Genomic DNA, 19,903 nt, shown 5'->3' on the forward strand with positions numbered 1-19,903 from the left:
CCTATTCCAGCCCTTTCTACCTCTAGTAAATGGTCCTGAAGAGTGGCCAAAGGTGAAAGCTTCATCACACTCACCAAGTTTGAAAGACTTCCAAAGTCTGAGCAATGCAATGACCCATCATGACTTCTGTAGGTCAGCCAATAAATATTTATATTAAGTATATGTACACACGCACACTCCCATCAGTGAGGAGTTAAGCATCTCTGCTCACTTCATCCATAACCATACATCCCAACCTTTGTCCCTCCCAATTCATTCACCAATCTACATCTCCTCTCCAAAAAGAAAAGCAAGACACAACAGTAGTAGCCAAGCAAAGAGGGGAGATGGGAAGGTCTGGGAGAGGTCCCTGGCAAGGTACACTGGCAAAGTCCATGAGAATTCAATCCCAGGTTTCCTTTAAATTTCAACTCAGAGTTTTCCCAGCCCCTCTTAATTCTAATCTCTCTTATTATTTCCTATTATCTTGAATATAGCTTATTTGCACATATTCATTTGCTTGTTATCTCTCCAACTTGATTGCAAGCTCCTCAAGGGCAGGGACTATCTTTTCCCTCTTTTTGTATCCCTAGTGTTTTAACTTAGTGCCTGGCACATAGTAGGCACTCAATAAATATTTGCTAACCAGAGGGGCTCCACTCCACTCTACTCTTACCATTGGCAGCTGGCCAATGGAAATAATGCTCTCTGCTGAGCCAGTTACAAAATGGCAGTTGCATAGCTTTTGTTGTAACACAAGCCGTATGACTGGTCTGTCTCTAGATACCTTACAGTCAATCACTGTGACAAAGGGCTGAATAAAGAGATGAAAGAACTGGTTTGTAGCTGAGCCACATGGCTAGCCCTCAGCAAAATGTTCTTGGAAGAGTCCCCATATGTAGCAAGACCCTGTCATCTGTTACCTCAATGTTCTCCCATAAGAATCAAAAAGTGACCACACCAGTAGCTTGTCTCAGACACTAAGGTAGAGGACCAGACAGTCTGGCCCTTTGAAAAGCTGGACATAGAGGCAGCTAGGTAATACAATAAAGAGGGCCAGCCCTGGACTCAAGAAGATATGGGTTTGAATCTTGCCTCAGACACTTCCTAGTTCTGTGACCCTGGACAAGTCATTTAACTCTATCTGCTTGGATATCACCACTCTTCTTTCTTAGAACATCCCAAATGGTCTCCTTGAGCCCCAAACCCCAAATCACCTGCCCAAAGGCCAAGGAAAATATTACAAAATTGAGGAGCTAGGGAGAAAAATATGGCAGAGCACACATGCACATTACTACTTCTCTTACTGGGTCCAAGGCAGTCCTCCTTAGCAACTTGCTAATTCAGGAGAGGGGCAGTTAGGTAGCACAGTAACTAGAGTGCCAGTCCTGGAATCATTTGAAGACTCATCTTTCCGAGTTCAAATCCAGCCTCAGGCACTTACTAGCTGTGTGACCTCAGGCAAGTTGCTTAACCCTGTTTGCCTTAGTTTCCTCATCTATAAAATGAGCTGGAGAAGGAAATGGCAAACCACAGCAGTATTTTTTGCCAAGAAAACCTCAAATGGGGTTAAAAGGAGTCAGATGAGATTAAAACGACTGAACAACAAATCCATTAGAGGCACTAAGTATCTCCTTGATTTACCCCTAGGTCCTTCAGGGTGAAGCTTAGTTTTAAACCATAAAGCTAGAAGAAAGGATTCCCAAACAATCAATGAGTCAGGCAATAAGCATTTATTAAGCCCCAACTATATGTTAAGCAATAGGCTAAGGTCTAGGAGCACAAAGAAAAGTAAAAATATGGCCCCTGCCTGCAAAATGGGGGAGAAAACAAAGAACCAGCTGGGATGTGCATGGTATAAATGGGAGGTCATCACAGTACTAGGGCAAGGAATGGATGGGAGAGAGGGAGAGACTATAGGGAAAGGCTTCCTGTAGAAGGCAATGCTTGAGCTGACTTCTGAAGGAAATCTAAGAAGCGTGGAGACCCCAGGCAAAGAGGGAAAGCATTCTAAGGGTAGGGGACAGCGAGGGCAAAGGTGCACAGGTGGGAAACAGAGTGGAGTATTTGAGGAACAACAGGAATGTTACTGATGCCAGGGTGCATAGGAAGGATTAAAGTGCAAGGAGACAAAAGAGGTAGGAAGGGAACAAGACTCTATGAGAAGCAGAGTGGATGAGGTAGTTGGACCATGTAGTGGATGGTCTTGGGCTTCAAGTCTGGAAGACTCCAGTTCAAGATCTACCTCAGACACTTAGCCAAGGGACCGTGGGCCAAGTTACTTAACTTCTCCAGCCTCAGTTTCCTCCTCTGGGAAATAATAATAATAGCATCTATCTTCTAAGATTGTAAGGTCCTTGAGGGCAGGGACTGTCTTTTGCCCCTTTTGGTATCCCCAGCACATAGCCTCATGCCTGGCACATAGTAGGGGCTTAATCAGTGTTTATTGATTGACTGAAATGACATAGTATATGTAAAGTGCTTTGTAAATCTTACGATGCTATATAAATACTAGTTAATATTATTATTATTATTATTATTATTACAAATCCGATGTGCACAATAAAAGCCAGTGTGGGCCTAATGATTTCCCAAACTAGCTATAAGTCTATCAGTAGGAGCCTGACGAGGATAAAAAGGCTTACCTGCCCGGGACGTGTTCTCTCCAACTGGCCCTTCCCCCGGAGGTACAGTCAGCTGTTGATTACTCAGTACTAAACAATCCAGTTTGTGGGTTACTCTGACCTTTTCCTCTCCTTCTCCCCTTTCCCCCTTATTCTAGCTGACTTCTAGCCTGTGATAACTTCTTGATCGGGTGCCCAACCCGCCTGGCTGCATACTGTCGTTTAAAAGTTTTCTCTTTGATTACAAAGATGTTGAAAAAAGTTGCAATTACTGATTACATCAACGTTTGGCCACCTTTATGGATTTCTAAGTAGTCACCGTTCCCCTGGAACACAAATATCTGAAAATCAACTTTCAGAGATATTAACATATTCCGTCTTTTAAAATTAAAGGAAAGAATTCATTTTACTTTACGCCAAACGTCTATAATTCATTCTTGTTAAGTGGCTTTACAGGTTAGTCCTGAAGAGCTTTTTTGTGGGGTGTGTTTTTCCTAAAGCTGGACTCTTGGTTTCTTTACTAGGGGAACTCCCAGTGTGGAAATGACCCCCACTGATACAGATTGTCAACTCACCTGTGCCTTACAGGTAAAAAAAGACTTACCTGGGGCACTGACCAGTTAATCGATTTAGGATGACAGAAACCTAGATTTAATGCTGAAATGGACCTTTGAGGTCTAATCTGACCCTCTCTTTTTACCAATAAGTGAGCCAAGGTGCAGAATAACAAATTGACTTGATCACAGTAAACCCCAGCCTCTCTGATCCCAAGGCTCAGCCTCCTCCACTACATCATCTTTGTAGTGGTTGGAAGGCTGGCCTCGAAGCCAGAAAAACCTGCGTTTGAGTCACACCCATGACACAGAGTAGCTATAAAAGCCTTGGGCAAGTCATAACCTCCCAACAATCTAAGCAGTTCTCCAAGATTACAAACTGCAAAGAAGGCACCAACCTACATTGGTAGAGGGAGTTTTCTCACTAGAGGAGTTCCCTCTACCAGGGAAATCAGGGGTCCAGGTCATCTCCTTCTATAGACCAGTATGTCTTTCTACTCAGACATTTACTAGCTCTGTGACCCTGGGCAAGTCACTTAACCCTGTTTGCCTCAGTTTCCTCATCTATGGAATGAGCTAGAGAAGGAAACGGCAAACCACTCTAATATGTTTGCCAAAAAAGCCCCAAAAGGGGTTATAAACAATCAGACATGATCGTAAAAGAACCGAACAACAAAATTAAAACAACAACCTTCTGCCCATCAAAAATTTATATTCCAACCAAAAACCTACACCCAAGAACATGGACCCTCTTTGGGTAAAAGAGAAATTCCTTTTTTCCTATGTTCATTCATTCAATAATGCATTTCATAGACTCACAGGATTCAGAACTGAAAAGAAATGTAAGAAACCCATCTGATCCAACCCATTTATTTTACAGATGAGAAGACAAAAGTGACTTTTCCCAAACTCCAGTTCTCTGGCTCTCAACCCAATGCTCTTTCCACTATCCCAGGGATGATGTCCTCCATACTCATCGATGGAAGACGCGTGGTCCTTAGAGGTCCTCTGAGGTTTAATCTGAATCTGTTTGTCACACTGAGCTTTAGAATTTAGTAGAAAGTCAAAAGGAGACAGCAGAGTTCATCGAGGCCAACAAGAGGTGAGGAAAGTAGGCAGCTAACTGGAAGCTATCAAATCACTGGGCCATTTTCTATTGTGTAAAAAGGGTTTAGAGAACCAGTTGCTCAGCACAGGCCACAATCATCATACTAAAACTAAGGCAACCACCCCAAAGCAGAAAGGGAATATATCTCTCTGCCCTAGTTTATTTTGTGAGAATCCCCAAAGCACATTAATATACTTACATTTTTTAATTTAGGTTCACAACCAGCTTTTGAAGGAAGAAGGGCAAATGTGACTTTAGATAAGTCATTTTACTTTCTGTGAAACTCAGGTTCCTTATCTGTAAAATGAGATAGTCAGACAAGAAGGCCTCTCTGGTCCCTTTTAGCTCTAACTTTGTGAGTCGGGGCCTTATTTTATCCTTACATTTGGGGTCAGGAAACTTTAGCTTAGGCTAAGTGATTTGTCTAAGGTCACAGGACTAGTCAGGCAGAGCCAAAAAGAGAACTCAGGGATTCTAATACCTGCCCACATCTTGTTACTTTCCTCAACATGACAACAAATAGTTTGCTATCCGAGAACAAAGTAATTCTGTGAGTGCCCTACCATCACTGCATTTAAAGGAAAAAGGAGCATTAAAGATTGAATCGAAACGGTTACAGTAAATGATTATGATGGAATACCACTGTGCTATATAAGAAATGATGAGCAAGATACTTTCAGAAAAGCCTGGGAAGACTTACATAAACTGATGCAGAGTGAAAGGAGCAGAACCAGGACAACATTGTATATAGTAACAGCAACATTGTATGATAATCAATTATGAATGACTGTGATTAATCCAATGACCCAAGATGATTCTGAAAATGTATGACGGAAAATGCTATCCAACTCCAGAGAAAGAACTGATGAATTCTAAATGCAAATTAAAGCATTTTTTCACCTAATTTTTTTCTTTTGCAAAACTGATGATATAGAAATATGCTTTGTATGACTTCATATGAATAACTGAAATCTTATTTGCCTTCATATTACTGGGTTGGAGAGGGGATGGAATGAGGGAGAGACTTTGGAACTCAAAAAAAATTTAATGGATGTTGAAAATAAATTTTAAAAACTATCTTTGAAAAGAATATTCAGTCCAACCCTTCATTTTAGACATGAGGAAACTAAGACCCAGACAGATAAGGAGATTTGACCAACAGCCCACCACTTTAGGAAAGTCAAGACTTGAATCTGCGTCTTGTGATCCCAAATTGAATATAAGAGTAAATTCAATGGTCTCTTGAGGAAAACACTTTGTAGACTGCTAAACACTATATAATTGAGTCACTATAAGTATGATTACAAATATAAGTGTCATATTACAAATATAAATATCCTTCCATATGCCTTGACATCCCAGCTGTTGGCATCAGAATACACAAAAATTGTCACTACGAACTCTAGTGTAGAAACATTGCCATCTGAATATTCCTGTGCTAAAAGGAATGATGAACAGGATGATTTCAGAGACAACTGGAAAGATCTATATGAATTGCAACAGAGTGAAATAAGCAGAACCAGGAAAACACTATGCAGAGCAACAAAAATATCAAGGAATGATCAACTGTGAAAGACTTAGCTATTCTCAGCAATAAAATGATCCAGAACAATTCTGAGAGACTTATGAAAAAGAATGCGATATTTCCCCCTCCAGAGAAAGAACTATTGGAGTAAGAACGTAGAAGAAAGCATATGATTTTTCACTTGTTGATTTGGGTTTTATAATATTATTCAATTATAAAAATGAATAATATGGAAACAAAAAATTAGGGAAAAAAGAAAGAAAGCAACATTGCGATCTGCATTAATGGATCTCCCCCTGGCAATTCCCTACACTAATGAACCCCCAGATCCAGACTCTTCTTTTCCCTTTCTCCTAACTCGAAGGTAGAAAGGATTAAGGGGGGGAAATTATGACATAAAAACCAAGGACACTGTTAAAACTCTAAAACATAACACAAAATCAATTTTTTAAAAAGGGTCCAAGAGCAGCAAAGTAGTTAAACCCTGTATACAGAATGCATCATTTCCATGTCCCACATCCTTTACTGCCTTCCCCTATCCTTTGGCATCATGGAAGACTAGCTGCTCTGTTTTGAAGGCACATATGTAAGTCAGCTCTCCTCAGTTTCCCCATCTACAGAACAAAAGGGTCAGAGTGGATCATTCTGATTGTCCCTCGCTCCTCTGAATCTGTGAGCCGATGATCTCACGCTGCCCCAAGTGTATTTTTACTTGTGAAGCCTATTAGTCACTCTTGGCTATGACAACCATTAAATCAGCCAGACAGCAACAACCCCACCCATCCACGCCAGCTCTTGACCACAACATAATCATTATTCTGAGTTCCTCACGGTCCCCTCACCAGGATGATACAGAGCAGGAGCACACCTGCTCAAGGGGCTGGTGGGAGGCAGGAAGCACCTGCCTAGATAGCTGCCCTGGGTCTATGAATAGCTAATTGTACCTAAAATGGGGTTAGAAAGAAAGCTTGGACAAGCTAAGTAACTCGTACAATGTCCTTGCAAATCCAGAAAGGATTCCCAGGCACCAAAGACTCTCTCCTGGGACAAGCTTTTCACAGTAGCCCCCTTGTACCTCCCTTCTCTAGTCCAGTCCCCAGCATTCACACACAGGGTTTGAGTTTTCATTGTTCAAGTGTGTACTGAATCTTTTTTTTTTCTTTAAACCTTTCTCTTGTGTCTTGGAATCAATAAAGTCAGAAGAGTGTAAAGGTCAGACTATTGGGGTTATGTGAATTTCCCAGGGTCATGTAGTGAAAAAGTATCAGAGGCCAAACTTGAATTCAGGTCCTCCAGAGTGTAAGCCTGGCGCTCCATACACTGAGCTACCTAGCTACCCTTTATAGATCTTTTGGAAAACTCTGACTACTCAGCTTGTCCAAAAATTTCTATAAAAACACCAAGCCCCACCCCCCCCAAAAAAGGGCAGAAAAATTAGCAGTGATGTAAGACATCCAAAAAAGAGAGTCCTGAATCAGATTCCAGCACCATCACTTAATACTCAGAGAGGACAACCTCTCTGAACCTCAGTTTCCTCATCTGTAAAATGAAGGATTACCTGCAAGGATCCTACGACCATACATTTAGAGTTGGAAGGGATGGAGACTCTATAGTTCAACCCCATCATTTTAAAGTTGAAGAAGCTAGACAGGTTAAAAAACTTTCCCAAGATCAGAGTTGTTAGGGACAGGATTTGAATCCATGTCTGACCACTGATCTTTTTAAATCAGAGGTTCTTAAGCTGGATCCTTAGATAGATTTTAGGAAGTCCATTATCTTGGGAATAGGAGGAGAGGAGGAATTATATCTTGATTTCGATACCATTGGTTTCTTTTGTCATCCTGTATATTTTATTTGAATGCATTTAAAACCATGATTTTGAAGAGGCCATAGGCTTCACCAGACTGACCTGCAAAGGGGTCTAGAACACCAAAACAGTGAGAAGCCCCTGCTTCAACTCTATGATCCTGTTATTTCTTTCCCTCTCTCCTAATCTAGCACAGCTAGAATGACATTAACTGATCAGAGCCTAAAGCAACACAGGCTGAGTTCAGATTGCCACACCTGTATCAGAAAACTCCAAATTTAAATCTACATGCCTGGATCTAGGGCACAGAATAGAAGCTGGCAGAGGGTTCCAGCAAATTATTCTGCCAACACTCCCATCCTATTTATAAATGTTCCAATCAAGGATAAGTAACAAGCCCAAAGATTTTCCTCTTTTAGTTTACATGCGACTTCTAGAGCACACTTAAAGCTTTAAGAGACCTTAGAAATCACCTACTCTCTTCTTCTCCCATTTTACAGATTAGAAAACTGAGGTCTAAAGAGAGGAAGAAATGTCCTCAGTGTCACAAAAGCTAGTCAGTCTAACTGTTTTCTCTGTTACAGTCTTGATTCTCCTTGCTAAGAGACACTGGACTTATTTATGAGAGACAGACTGTTCCCCTCAAGACCATCATTTGAATTCTGCCACAAACAAAAAGAAACTGTTCAAATTTTCCAAAAGATGATAAAAAGAACAAGAGACCAATTGGTAACCATGAAAAAAAGTGAAGCTGTTTACTTGTTAGTTAGTCTAAAATTCTCATAGAATATAAATTTATCCCAGTGCCTGGCACACAGTAGGCACATCATACTGTCTGACTTGACAAAATGAAAATCAAGGTTTAGAATTCTCAGCCCAAAGTCCTTGCTTTCTGTACCATTCAGAAGACTACATGTTGGCACATCTAGGTGACTGAGTAAGTGGATAGAGTACCAGGCCTAGAGTTGGGAGGACCTGGGTTCAAATTTTTTACCTTAGACACTCCTAGCTATGTGATCCTGGGCAAGTCATTTAACCCCTTTGCTTTTCTCTTAGAATTGATTCTATCTTAGATACTAAGTATTGATTCTAAACCAGAAAAGAATAAATAAATAAAGCTCATCAAGGGGGAAGTCACTAATCTGGGTGGGAGAGAACTTCCTGGACCTGTGGAAGAGCTCCTGGATTGTTTTGCCTGAGTCCATCAGCTCCACACCTAAGTATGTAATGGAATGCAGACCTTTGCGATCCAGCTACAATCTTGAAAGCAATGTATGAAATAGGAAGCAGTTTCAGCTTAGCTGTTCAAATCAAATTATTTCAGATAAGTACTCGCCTAAATCCCAAAGAGGGGCCCAGAACAGTCATCTCATAACCATTAAAATGGAACAATCAGCCCCAAACAGAAGGCCCTGATAGAAACCATTTCCCAGAAGGGAGGGGAAGAGGACACAGAAATCTCAAGTACCTCCAGTTCAGTTTCCCGTCTGTTGATTTCATCTGTAGACTGGTTTAACTTCTCCAGTTCTCCCTGGGGAAAGAAGAAAACAGTTTAAAGCTAGGGCTCCTAAACAGAGGGATCTGCAAACCTGGATGGGGAAAAAGACATTCTCTCTTTCTCTTTCTCTCTCTCTCTCTCTCTCTCTCTCTCTCTCTCTCTCTCTCTCTCTCTCTCTCTCTCTCTCTCTCTCTCTCTCTCTGTGTGTGTGTGTGTGTGTGTGTGTGTGTGCCTGTCTGTCTCTCTCTTCTCTTCTCTCTTTCTCTGTCTCTCTCTCTCTGTCTCTTTCTCTCTCTGTGTCTCTGTGTATGTGTGTCTCTCTCTGTCTGTCTCTCTCTCTCTTTCTCTCTGTCTCTCTGTGTCTCCCTGTCTCTCTCTCTCTTCTCTGTCTCTATCTCTCTGTCTCTCTCAACTAGCATTTCCTTCAAATAATTTTAAAACATTCTTCTGAGAAAGGGATCATGGGCAACACTGGACTGCCCAAGGAGTCCATGAGGTGAAGAACAGCTGATTTAAAGATTTTTAGTAGGAGTTTTCTGTTTGTATTTTTTTAGTAAAGATTGTAGATTACCTGGAAGCACAGAGAGAATGAAAGAAAAGAGAAAGAGAGAATTATTCATCCTGACAGCCATCCCAAAGAAAATAGAGCAGGCCCTGGCTGGAATGTTAACTAGAAACAGAAACATGGATGAACTTTGGCAGGTTTTAAAAACCTTTCCATGAAGGGGTCCCTGGTTAAAGGGGAAGGAGATGATGAAACCACCATTTAAATGGGTGTGTGTAAATACATGTAAGATTTGAAGACAAAGCCTTTTTCTTTAAAAATTCTGGTAGTCCCACCAAGGGCTGTTTCTAAAGACTTATTCCCGGGATCTGACCTCAGAGTACCAGAATCAACTCCCTTGGCACTGGCGAGTGCCCTAAAACTAAGGCTGACTGTCCCTCTTTTTAACAAGGCAAGAGAGAAGCCCTAGCAGTCTAAAAATAAATCAAGGTCAAGAATCTCCCCAGCTCACCAACCTGTCAGTCTTTCAGTGGAAGGCCTGACTTCTGACAATAGCTCAGGAGTTGACCGCTTTTATTCTTCTTTGTTAATGAATGGATTTAAAAAACCAACACAGCCAGCTAACTGATCCATGTGGCTGTTTTTAAAACAGTTCACCTTTATGATGATCCCGCCCCTCCCCCGAAAACTGGCCTCAGTCAAAGAGAGAGTTAAAGTTGGGTCATGTGTACTCTGGAAACAAAGAACCTTGCTTGGAGGATTTCTGCGGGGTTGGGGGGGGAGCCCAGGTTTCAGGGGGTCTCCATTGAATATTTTCATTCCAGAGCATCATTCACGATTTCCCACCTGACCTTTATCTTCCTAATTGGTTCCAACAATTCATTCAAACCCCATCCACAGAGTTAAATGATCTTTTAATTGATTTGTGAAGTGAAAAACCAATTAGGACCCGAACAATTGCAGAAGACCTTTTAAGCGCTAGAAAGACGGCCCTGGGGTGGGGGGAGAGGCAAGATCCGGAAACGCCCCCTTTCTTGTAATATTGTGTGTGTGTGTGTGGAGATTGCGGGGAGAGGGGAGAAGGGAAGTTCTCCAACCTAGATCTCGGCTTCCATTCCGACCTCGGAGATTTTTAAACTTGGTTTTAGGAGGCAGAAGACAGAAGGCTCTCCCGCCTCCCTCCATATTTCAGCGGGTGGCTTTAAAGCCTTCTCGCCCCGGCTACCCAGTCAGTGACCACTGCCCCAACAATAAGGGAAAAGCAGGCTTTGCTGTAGCGGCTCAGGCCAGTGGGCTAGACTGCAGCAGGAGTCCCCCCGCCCCAAAGTGGCAATGAAACCGCGGTGGCTAACAATGAATTAGAGGAAAAGGAAGACTTTTCTATGGGGATGGCCGGGGCCAGGGGGGCACCTGCAGACTCAGCTAAGGAGAGCCGAGGTCCTGGGGGGGATCTGCTCTGCTCCCACGGTGACGGATACCCACACGGGTCGGGGAATACCCCAGTCACGGGACAAGTCCTGCCTCCGAGCACGAGAAAGGGACGGAGCTAGGAGGTCTGGCAATTTAGCCAGACCTAGCGGCGACGATCTTCAACTAGTCTTTGACCCAAGGACTGGAGGGGGCGGATTAAATCTCCCACCGGCGAACCCGGGCAGGGTCGGGAGCCTCCCACTCGCCCCCCTTTTGTCCTTTGTTGTCGGTCTCTCTCCGAACCGCTAGTCATTCCCACCCCCAGATGCTGCCTGAGGAGGCTGCAAACAGCCGTACGCGTGGGTGCGGCAGGCGAAGTGGGGGGCGGGGGGCGCACCCAGGACAAGGTGCCCGTACCCTCCCACTTCACCTCAAGCAGCCTGGTCTCCCCAAATCCTGGCCCCGCCCCAAATTAAGAAGCCCCTTTCCCGGCCGGCAGTCCACAGGCGTACCGCACCCACTCGGGGGAGGCAGTGCTTCTGGATGAGGGAGAGTGGGGGTCAGTTTGGCCCGGATCTGGGTGCCAAACCCGGACAGCTCGGAATTGGGGTGGGGCGCTGCAGCCCTGGTGCAGCAGCCCGCATAGACACAGGCGAGGAGGTTCCGCGCCCCCCCCCCCAATCCCGTACCTGGATTCGAGGGTCTACCTCTTCCTCCTCCTCTTCCTCCTCCTGTTCCATCAGCTCCGGCTCAGTCTCCTCTTCCTCCTCCGCCCCCAGGGGTGGCGGTGGCGGCAGCTGGGGAACCTCGCCCTGCAGTTCCTCCGGCCGGCCCCGCTTCAGCGCCGCGTCCATGCCGGCAGCTTGGGGGGCAGCGCAGCACCAGGCAGGGAACCCTCGGGTACCTTGAGCGCCTCTGGAGCGCCTGCAGCTGGAGCAGCAGCGGTGCGGAGCCCACCCCCTGCTCGCCTGCCCACAGTCCCGCGCCCTCGGCCGCAGTGGACACCCGAGACCCCCTGCGGTGGGAAGGCACGCAAGCGGCGGGTTGGCAGGCAGCGCGGTGTCCAGCGTGCCCCGGGCCGCCTCGTCTTCCCCTCGGGCCGGGCTGCGGCCGCTGGAGGAGGGAGGAGGCAACGCGGGTGCCCGCCCCTTCTGCCGATGCAGTCAGCGCAGCATCTCCGCCGCCTCCTCCTCCTGGGCAGTCCTGCCTCCTCCCCCTCCTCCCTTTCCTTCCCTGCCCTTCTCTTGGGACCCCCCGGGCCGGCCGTCCTCCACAGACGCGGGCCCTCCCGGCCTGGGCTCCTGGCGGTCAATGACGGGGCCCTCTGGGGACTATAATGGATCTTTAATTGTTCATTCCGGGTGGACAGTTCAGCGGCCGGTACCGCCACAGCAGAGGCCATTGGGAAAGCAGCGGGGCCGGGCTGAGACGAGTCTCCGGGTTATTTGATAGGGAATTCTTTGTAGAGAGCGTATAGACACTCACATGCTCACAAATAAGAGTTAGATGGACTCTGGAACTCCCCAGAGAGTTCTAAATAGAGAGCGAGATCCCCAAAATGGCAGAGAGCGATAAACAGTTACAGATCCGAGAACCCGGCATCTACAGAGTCTAGACTCTCCAGTGACTCTGTCATTAGTTCTCCAGCTAGAGTTACATAGTTATAGAAAAGAGAGAAATATGTCATTATAAACAGGCAAATAAGTATGTAACCGGAGAGCTAGCTATATACTATCACAACACATAGGGGCTCTTGAGTTATAATTATACATACTCTGTTTAGTAGTAGTAGTATACACATATGTGTTTATAGATATATAAAACCACATATGTGTGTGGATACATGTACAAAGCTAGAACCCTAATTATCTTTTTTTTTTAACCCTTACCTTCCATCTTAGAACCAATACTGCGTATTAGTTCCAAGGCAGAAGAATGGTAAGGGCTGGGCAATTGGGGTCAAATGACTTGCCCAAAGTCTCATAGCTAGAAAGTGTCTGAGGTCAAATTTGAACCCAGGACCTCTCATCTCTAGGCCTGACTCTCAATCCACTGAGCCACCCAGCTGCCCCCTAATTATCTTCTAAAATATATTTTTTAGGGAGGGGAGAATCCAAGTGTCTTACTATTTCAACATTGGTTAATGAGAAGGTAGGGATGTACTGAAAGAATCCAGAGTTCTAATGTTACCTCTGGGTTCTAATCTTACCTCTGCCACTGGAGCCCATAGAACTCAAAACTGGAAGGTGCCTTGGGAATCATACTGATGAAGGAGGTTGTCTCTGAACTTGGTTGGAGGGGAGGGTGTGGGAACCCCACCTTATTTCCCCTAGTATCTAGCTGAAATTCAGCATTCCCTTCCATTATCTAAAAGCAAGATTCTAAGTAGAGGTCCATGAGACTTTTATCAATCAATCCATGAATATTTATGAAGCACCTACTATGTGCCAGGCACTCAGTGCTAAGCTCTGAAGATACCAAGAGTCAAAAGGATACTATCCAACTCACCAGGCTGAATTCCCCCAAGTATTTGAGGGCCAGGAGCTGGGGGGAGAAACTGGAGGCTCCTCCATTCAGAGTAGGAAGGATCTCCAGAGGCCTAACCCCCTCATTTAATAGCTAAGGAAACAGACTCAGTTTTTTTTATATTTTTTTTTTAAGATTTTTCAATGCTCAGCAAACCTTAAAGCTATAGGAATACAACTTTTTATTGAGGTTCTTGCCTCAAGCCACCCCAAAAGTGAGTCCTCAAGAGGAATCCGAAGGCCCCCTCTTCTTTCCAGACTGACTCTGGAGACAAAAGGACCCCAGTCCCTGTCCTCCAGCTTCTCACATTCTATCCCAGATTTGTTTTCACAGTTGAGAAGTCTAGATCCAGAAGAGTTAAGTGTCTGGCCCCTTTAAGCCTGTACCCTTTTGATGGTCATTTAACCTCCTGAGTGGTTTGGACTAAGATCTGAAAGATTTCATCTCACACCAAACCTCTGAGCCCAGGATTGAGCCCTTGGCATGCTTCTATGGCCCATCACCATCACTCACTTTCTCCAAACAGCTCCCTGCCAGCCTTCAGTCAGACCAGTGGTAAACATCTCAGGATGCCTAGGACAGCTTCCTGATGCAAAGGGGTGAAAGGAGGGGTGTGCTAGTAAAAGTTTAACAACTGGCTCTCAAGGGGGAACTTTCATCTGCCTTATTAACATTTTCCCCATCATTTTATCAAGTCTAGATAATCAACAAGTCAGTATATGGAGCCCCAGCTTATATTTTGCCAGTTTCCAAGGTGTAAAAATTCACACTGGAAATTTAACAATTGACTATCTCCTGCTGGTACTGGCTGGTTCTAGCATGCCAGTGGGTGAAAGTCAAGCCTACCACCTGCACTGCCCTTCAGAGGATTGCTCTCCATGGCCAAGGGCACGGTCTCAGAGTTCTGAAACCCAAAATCAAATCTGCTTCTTTATTCAGGTCAACCATTTTAGGTATATATATATATATTCTCTGGGATTTCCCCAGAAATGAGAAGTGAAAGCGGGGAGGGTGGGGCCTCTAACCCAGGTCACCTTGAAATGGAGACATCTCTTGAATTCTCCTTTGATTTTTTTTTGTAAACCTCACTCTGTGAAGTGCAATCTGATCATTATAATCTTAAACTATTAAGCAACAAGCATTCATTAAAGAGCTTACTGTATGTTGTACACTGTGCTAAGTTGGGGAATACAGGTACAAAGGATGAAACAATCCCTATTCCCAAAAATCACCCAAAACTTTCTGTGAAGAAGATACTATTACTAACTTCATTTTACAGATAAGGAAACTGAGGCATCCAGAGATTAGTCAACTTATCCAGGGTCAAAGAGCTAATATGTATTAGAGGCAAGATCCTAACTCAAGTCTTCCTAACTTCAGTTCCAGCACTATCTACTCTGTCACTTAATCTATCTTTCTTTCTATCTATCTATCTATCTATCTATCTATCTATCTATCTATCTATCCATCTCTCTATCTATCTATCCATCCATCTGTTTAACCATCTATCTCTCTATCCATTCTTCCATCCATTTATCCATCTATCTATCCATTCATCCATCCATTTATCCATCCATCTATCCATTCATCCATCCATTTATCCATCCATCTATCTATCTCTATCTAATCTACCTATCTATTAATCAATCTACCTACCCACCTTTTGATCTACATACCTACCTATCTCCTTATCTACCTATCTGTCTGCCTATCTATTATCTATCATCATCAAGAATTCCCAAGAGCTAACACAGAGTAGAGGAGCCCACCATCATTCTTGCTGGTGGGCAATTCTGTCCTCAGGGTTTGGTGGGGGGAGCAGTGAAAGTGGGGCAAGCAGGTGTTCCCATTTGTGTGGTTGCCCTCATGTGCACACTGCCTTTGTGGCCAGCCCTCAGTAGAGACTGACCTGTGCCTTAAAGATATTCTGCATGTACCTCATTATACTTCACAAAAATGTTCCTGAACATTCAGGCACAAATTAAACTCCCTTTTAATGTTCTCTAAAAGCTTACAGTTCACTCCTACAGTAAGTCCTTTTTAAGCAAATAATTCAACCCCCTTATATATGTGTGGTTTTTTTAATATCAGCATTTTCATGCATAACTGATCCCCAGTTTTTACCTTTTCCTCCTTTTATTCCAAATTGCCTAATTATGGATAGAGCTTTGATCCCAGAGAGGGAGAGTGGCAAGATGGAAAGGGTCCTGGGCTTAGAGTCTGGAGGGTCCTAGGTCTGAACCTTGCCTCCATCACTTACTATCTGAGAGAATGTGGGCAAGACTTTTCTTTCTGATACTCCATTTCCTCATTTTTCAAATTGAGATGAAAGGCCACTTGGCAGCATGTACAGAAGTGCTGAGGCAAAGCTCCATCTCTGAAACCTCCTAGCTTTATCAAGACAGAAATAATAATGATAATGTATGTTGGCGATGGTCGCTGGCATTTCTATAGTGCTTTAATGTTTATGAAGCACTTCACATAAATTATTTCATTTGGTTAGATAGGATGGATGATTGCTTAAATTGGTGATAAATATAGACAGACAAAAGCCCAGACAGACATTTGTTGTTCCACCTTTTCAGTCCTGTCTAACTCTTGCCAAGCCCAGCCTGAGAGCAAGAAGCTCAGCTCTAGGGCTAGAGATCCAAAGCTGAGCAGATTCACCCTGTCCTTCCCCTGGGTTTGGGCCATGGTTTCTGGATGTATCCAAGTACCATCTCTATACCTTGATGAGACTCTGAAGGAGGACATTAGTGGAGATCTAAAAACATCACTGCTGCTAGAAAATACAAACCATTTATGGTGATCCACTGCTGGGAACCACTGGTCCCTGGTCTTCCTTATAGCAAAGGAGGCTTGCTTCAAAATAACAAACAAGCCATGCCCCTGGGTGTGGGATCAGGGGCAAATGGATGGCTAGCTGAGGAGGCCCCTGTGGAAAATCCTGAAAATGATGTTTGGATACAGCCCTTCCGGTACCTCCTAAAAAATCTCCTTTATTTTTATAGCTTTGTTTCTGCTGTTTCTTAGCTGAAGGTTTTGGCCTGGAAATAAGGTATGTGTTTGTTCCTTGTCCACTCCGTCCTGAAGGCATTACATATTTGGCACCTTTAGAGCACCCAATCACCATTTAAAAGGAGGGATGACTATTCTAAAGAAAAAATAAATAAATAAAATGAGGGATGAAATTTGGCAGGCAGGAAGGAGACAGACCGTATCTGACAGGATGTGACCCAGTTCATATTTTCTTCTGGCTAGTATGGGTTCTTATCAGTTTCAAGGTCCTTTTCCTGCTGTGGTCCCCACAATGCCACAGTACCCTGAGAACCAGTGGAATAGGTTTAAATTTTGAGCCTCAAAGTAAAGATCTCAGAACGGCTGAAAACTGAAGAGGACCTCAATGGATTGAACAGTTAGGATGCTGAAGGGGTCTTGCCAAATCCAGAAAGACTGAAGGAACTGAGGAGATCAGAAATCACAGATTATAGACTTAAAGATGGCAGATGGCCACTAATCGAAGCCCCTCATTTTACAGATAAGCAAACTGGAGTCTAGGAGGTTAAGTGACTTGCCAAAGGTCACCTAAGAAGTAAATATCAAAGGCAGAATTTGAAATCAGGTCCTTTACTCTAGAACCATAGACAAGTTGATGGCACTGGGCATGCCAGGCACTGTGCTAAGCATTTTACAAAGATCATCTCATTTGATCCCTAAATCAGAGCATAGTGACTCTTTAAGACGTTCATCTCTGATGCCCTGCCAGGGTTTGTGGATTTCATCACACTTCTAGTTTTGCCTTTCCGTGATCTGTTTGGAATTCCTTTTCCTGTGATAATCCCAATCGTTCCACAGCACCCTGGGGTCTAGTAGTGTAGGTAGAACTCCGGGACTCCAGAGCAAATATTTCAGAAGGGTTTTTCCTTTTTTTTTTTCTTTCTCCCCCTGGCTGGAAGATCTCATGGCCAACCAGTGGGCAAAGCTTTAACCTACTTTGTTTCTATCCTGGGTTTTTTCCGCCCCATTTCAAGCAGCCTGGTGCTTCCTTCCCCTCCCACCCCCCACCCAAGGGGCTCACCATGTTGGTACCAACTGAGCACAGACATCCTACCAGCATAGCCCACTGTAGTCCAAAGCTCTCCAGCTAAAGAGATCCATCGGCCTCAGCCTCCTCTGTAATAGGAATTATAGGCATCTGCTACCAGCATCAGGACCAAATGGATTATTTACCCTTCAATGACTGCAAACTGTGCTGATTCTCAATGGAGAGGGCAATCAGTAAGAGGAGAGTCTTGAGTCTTTGCCACATGACAGTTAGTTGAAGGAATGGGAAAAGGAAAGAGTGGGAGGGCAGGTGGGGATGGTAGCAATCTTCAAGTCACTGAAGGGCCATCAGGCCGATAAGGAATTAGCCAGGTTCTGTTTGGCCTCAGAGGGTCGAACCAGCCACCACGTGTGCAGGTTACACAAATGCTAAGTCAGGAAAAACTTGCTAAGAATTAGAGTCATCCAAGAAATGCAGCAGACAGTCTCTGGAGGCTTCCCCTCATCATCGGCAACCTTCGAGCAAGTTGTCAGTCCTGTTAAAGTAAGGGTTCCTTTACAAGAGAACTATATGGTGGCTGGAGTCCTTGGGGACTCTGATTAGGAAGTAGCTAAGTCACAGTCTGGGCAGCCAGGAGTCAGGAAGATGTCAGTTCAAATATGCCATCACAAGCTTACTAGCTCTGTGACCCTGGGCAAGTCAATTAATCTTGTTTGCCTCTGTTTTCTCATCTGCAAAATGAGCTGGAGAAGAAAATGGTTGACCACTCCAGGATCTTTGCCAAGAAAATTGAGTCAAGAAGAGTCAGACACGACTGAACAATAACACCACACATAGTCCCCCTCCAATGGCAAGGCGGTGTTCTGTAGCAGGTAGAAAATTGCTCTTGGAATCAGGAAGACTCACATTTGAATCTCATTCAAGAGATCTACCAACTTTGTAAGGGGGGGGGGGGGGGGCAAGTTCCTTAAACTCTCTGAGCCTCAGTCTCCTTATCTGTAAAATGGGAAGAATCATAGCACCTATCTCACAAGATTGTGGGTCAAACAAGATCATGGCTATAAGTCAAATAATGACTGACCATTTAGTAGATGCTTCCTATATGCTAGGAATTATACTGGACTTTAGGGACACAGGGACAAATCTAGTAATCCTCACTCAAGGAGTTTATCTTCAATGTAAATGTGTATAAAATAAATACATGGTAATTAGAGAGTAGGGGAGAGTGGGGGAGTTACTAGCAGTGGAGAACATCTGGAAAGGCTTGGCGTAGGAGGTGGCATTGGAACTAAGCTTTCAAGGAGAATAGAGATCCTAGGAAGGGAGTTCACTCCAGGCACGGAGAATAGTTCAGAGATGGACAATGGAGCCTGGTGTCTGAGGAAGAGCAAAGCCAAGTTGTGAAGGACTCCATGTTCATCTGAATATGATGAATAAAGGAGTTTGTATTAGATCCTAGCAGTAAAAGAAAGCCATTGGGATTTATGGGGCAAAGAGAATGACAAAGTCTCTCTCTACTCCAGCCAATGTGGGGGCTAGGAGCTAAGAAATCATGTTTCAGAAATATCAGCATATGGGCAGCTAGCTAGTACACTGGATAGAGTACCAGACCTGGAATCAGGAGGATCTGGGTTCAAATGTGACCTCAGCTCTGTTTCCTAGCTATATGGCCCTGAGCTTAACTTGACCCTGAAAATCAATACAAGACAGAAGAGAAGAGTTTAAAAAAGAAAATAAATATTGATGTAGGGTAGCTGTGGTGGGGAATTCATCTGAAATGGGGCAACTTTGAGTTAAAGAGACCAATTTATAGGTTGTTACAAGAGAGCAGATAAGAGGGGATGGAGTCCTGAACTAGGGTGGTGGCCATGTAAAGTGGAGAGGAAGACTGGAATGTAAGGCAAAACCTTTCCATTATTAATGGAGATAATGCTATGGGTCTGAGGGGAAGAGGAAAGCCAGTAGGTTTTTGTCTGTTTATTTTAACTGTAAGCCTATTCTAAAGATTTTTTTTTCTCTTTTCTCATCCCTTTTGCCCAAAGCATGGCTGGTAACTGCCTCAAGTGATTTGAATAATTCCATCCAGTTATCCTGGGATTTAAGAAAGACAATTTGGAAGAAATAGGGCTGCTGTGTCTGCTCTGCAGGAGAATGACTACTTGGGCATAGGACAGCTCTCTTGGCTGTCTTGAAGGAGAAAGGACTTTGCAGTTTGTAATCATGACATCTGCGCTGCCGATGATGGCAACTGGTTCACTCAAGAGAAGGTTGTGCTCCACGATTTTGTGTAAACCCAGAAATAGAAAAGAGAAATTACCACCA

General features: G+C 44.1%; 1 protein-coding gene across 1 annotated transcript in view; it reads right to left on the reverse strand.

Moving 5' to 3' along the window:
- The window catches only part of SH3BP5 (SH3 domain binding protein 5), an 86,203-nt gene extending 73,784 nt beyond the window's left edge, over window positions 1-12,419 (reverse strand). The window contains exons 1-2 of the mRNA XM_001369502.4: window positions 11,700-12,419; window positions 9,066-9,128 (exon numbers count right to left, since the gene is read on the reverse strand). Coding sequence (XP_001369539.1) covers window positions 9,066-9,128; window positions 11,700-11,864 — 228 coding nt within the window. The 5' untranslated portion in view covers window positions 11,865-12,419. The remainder of the gene's footprint in view (window positions 1-9,065; window positions 9,129-11,699) is intronic.
- Between the last annotated feature and the right edge of the window lie 7,484 nt (window positions 12,420-19,903).

The sequence above is a fragment of the Monodelphis domestica genome, chromosome 5, assembly GCF_027887165.1.
Source record: "Monodelphis domestica isolate mMonDom1 chromosome 5, mMonDom1.pri, whole genome shotgun sequence".
Lineage (NCBI taxonomy): Eukaryota > Metazoa > Chordata > Mammalia > Didelphimorphia > Didelphidae > Monodelphis > Monodelphis domestica.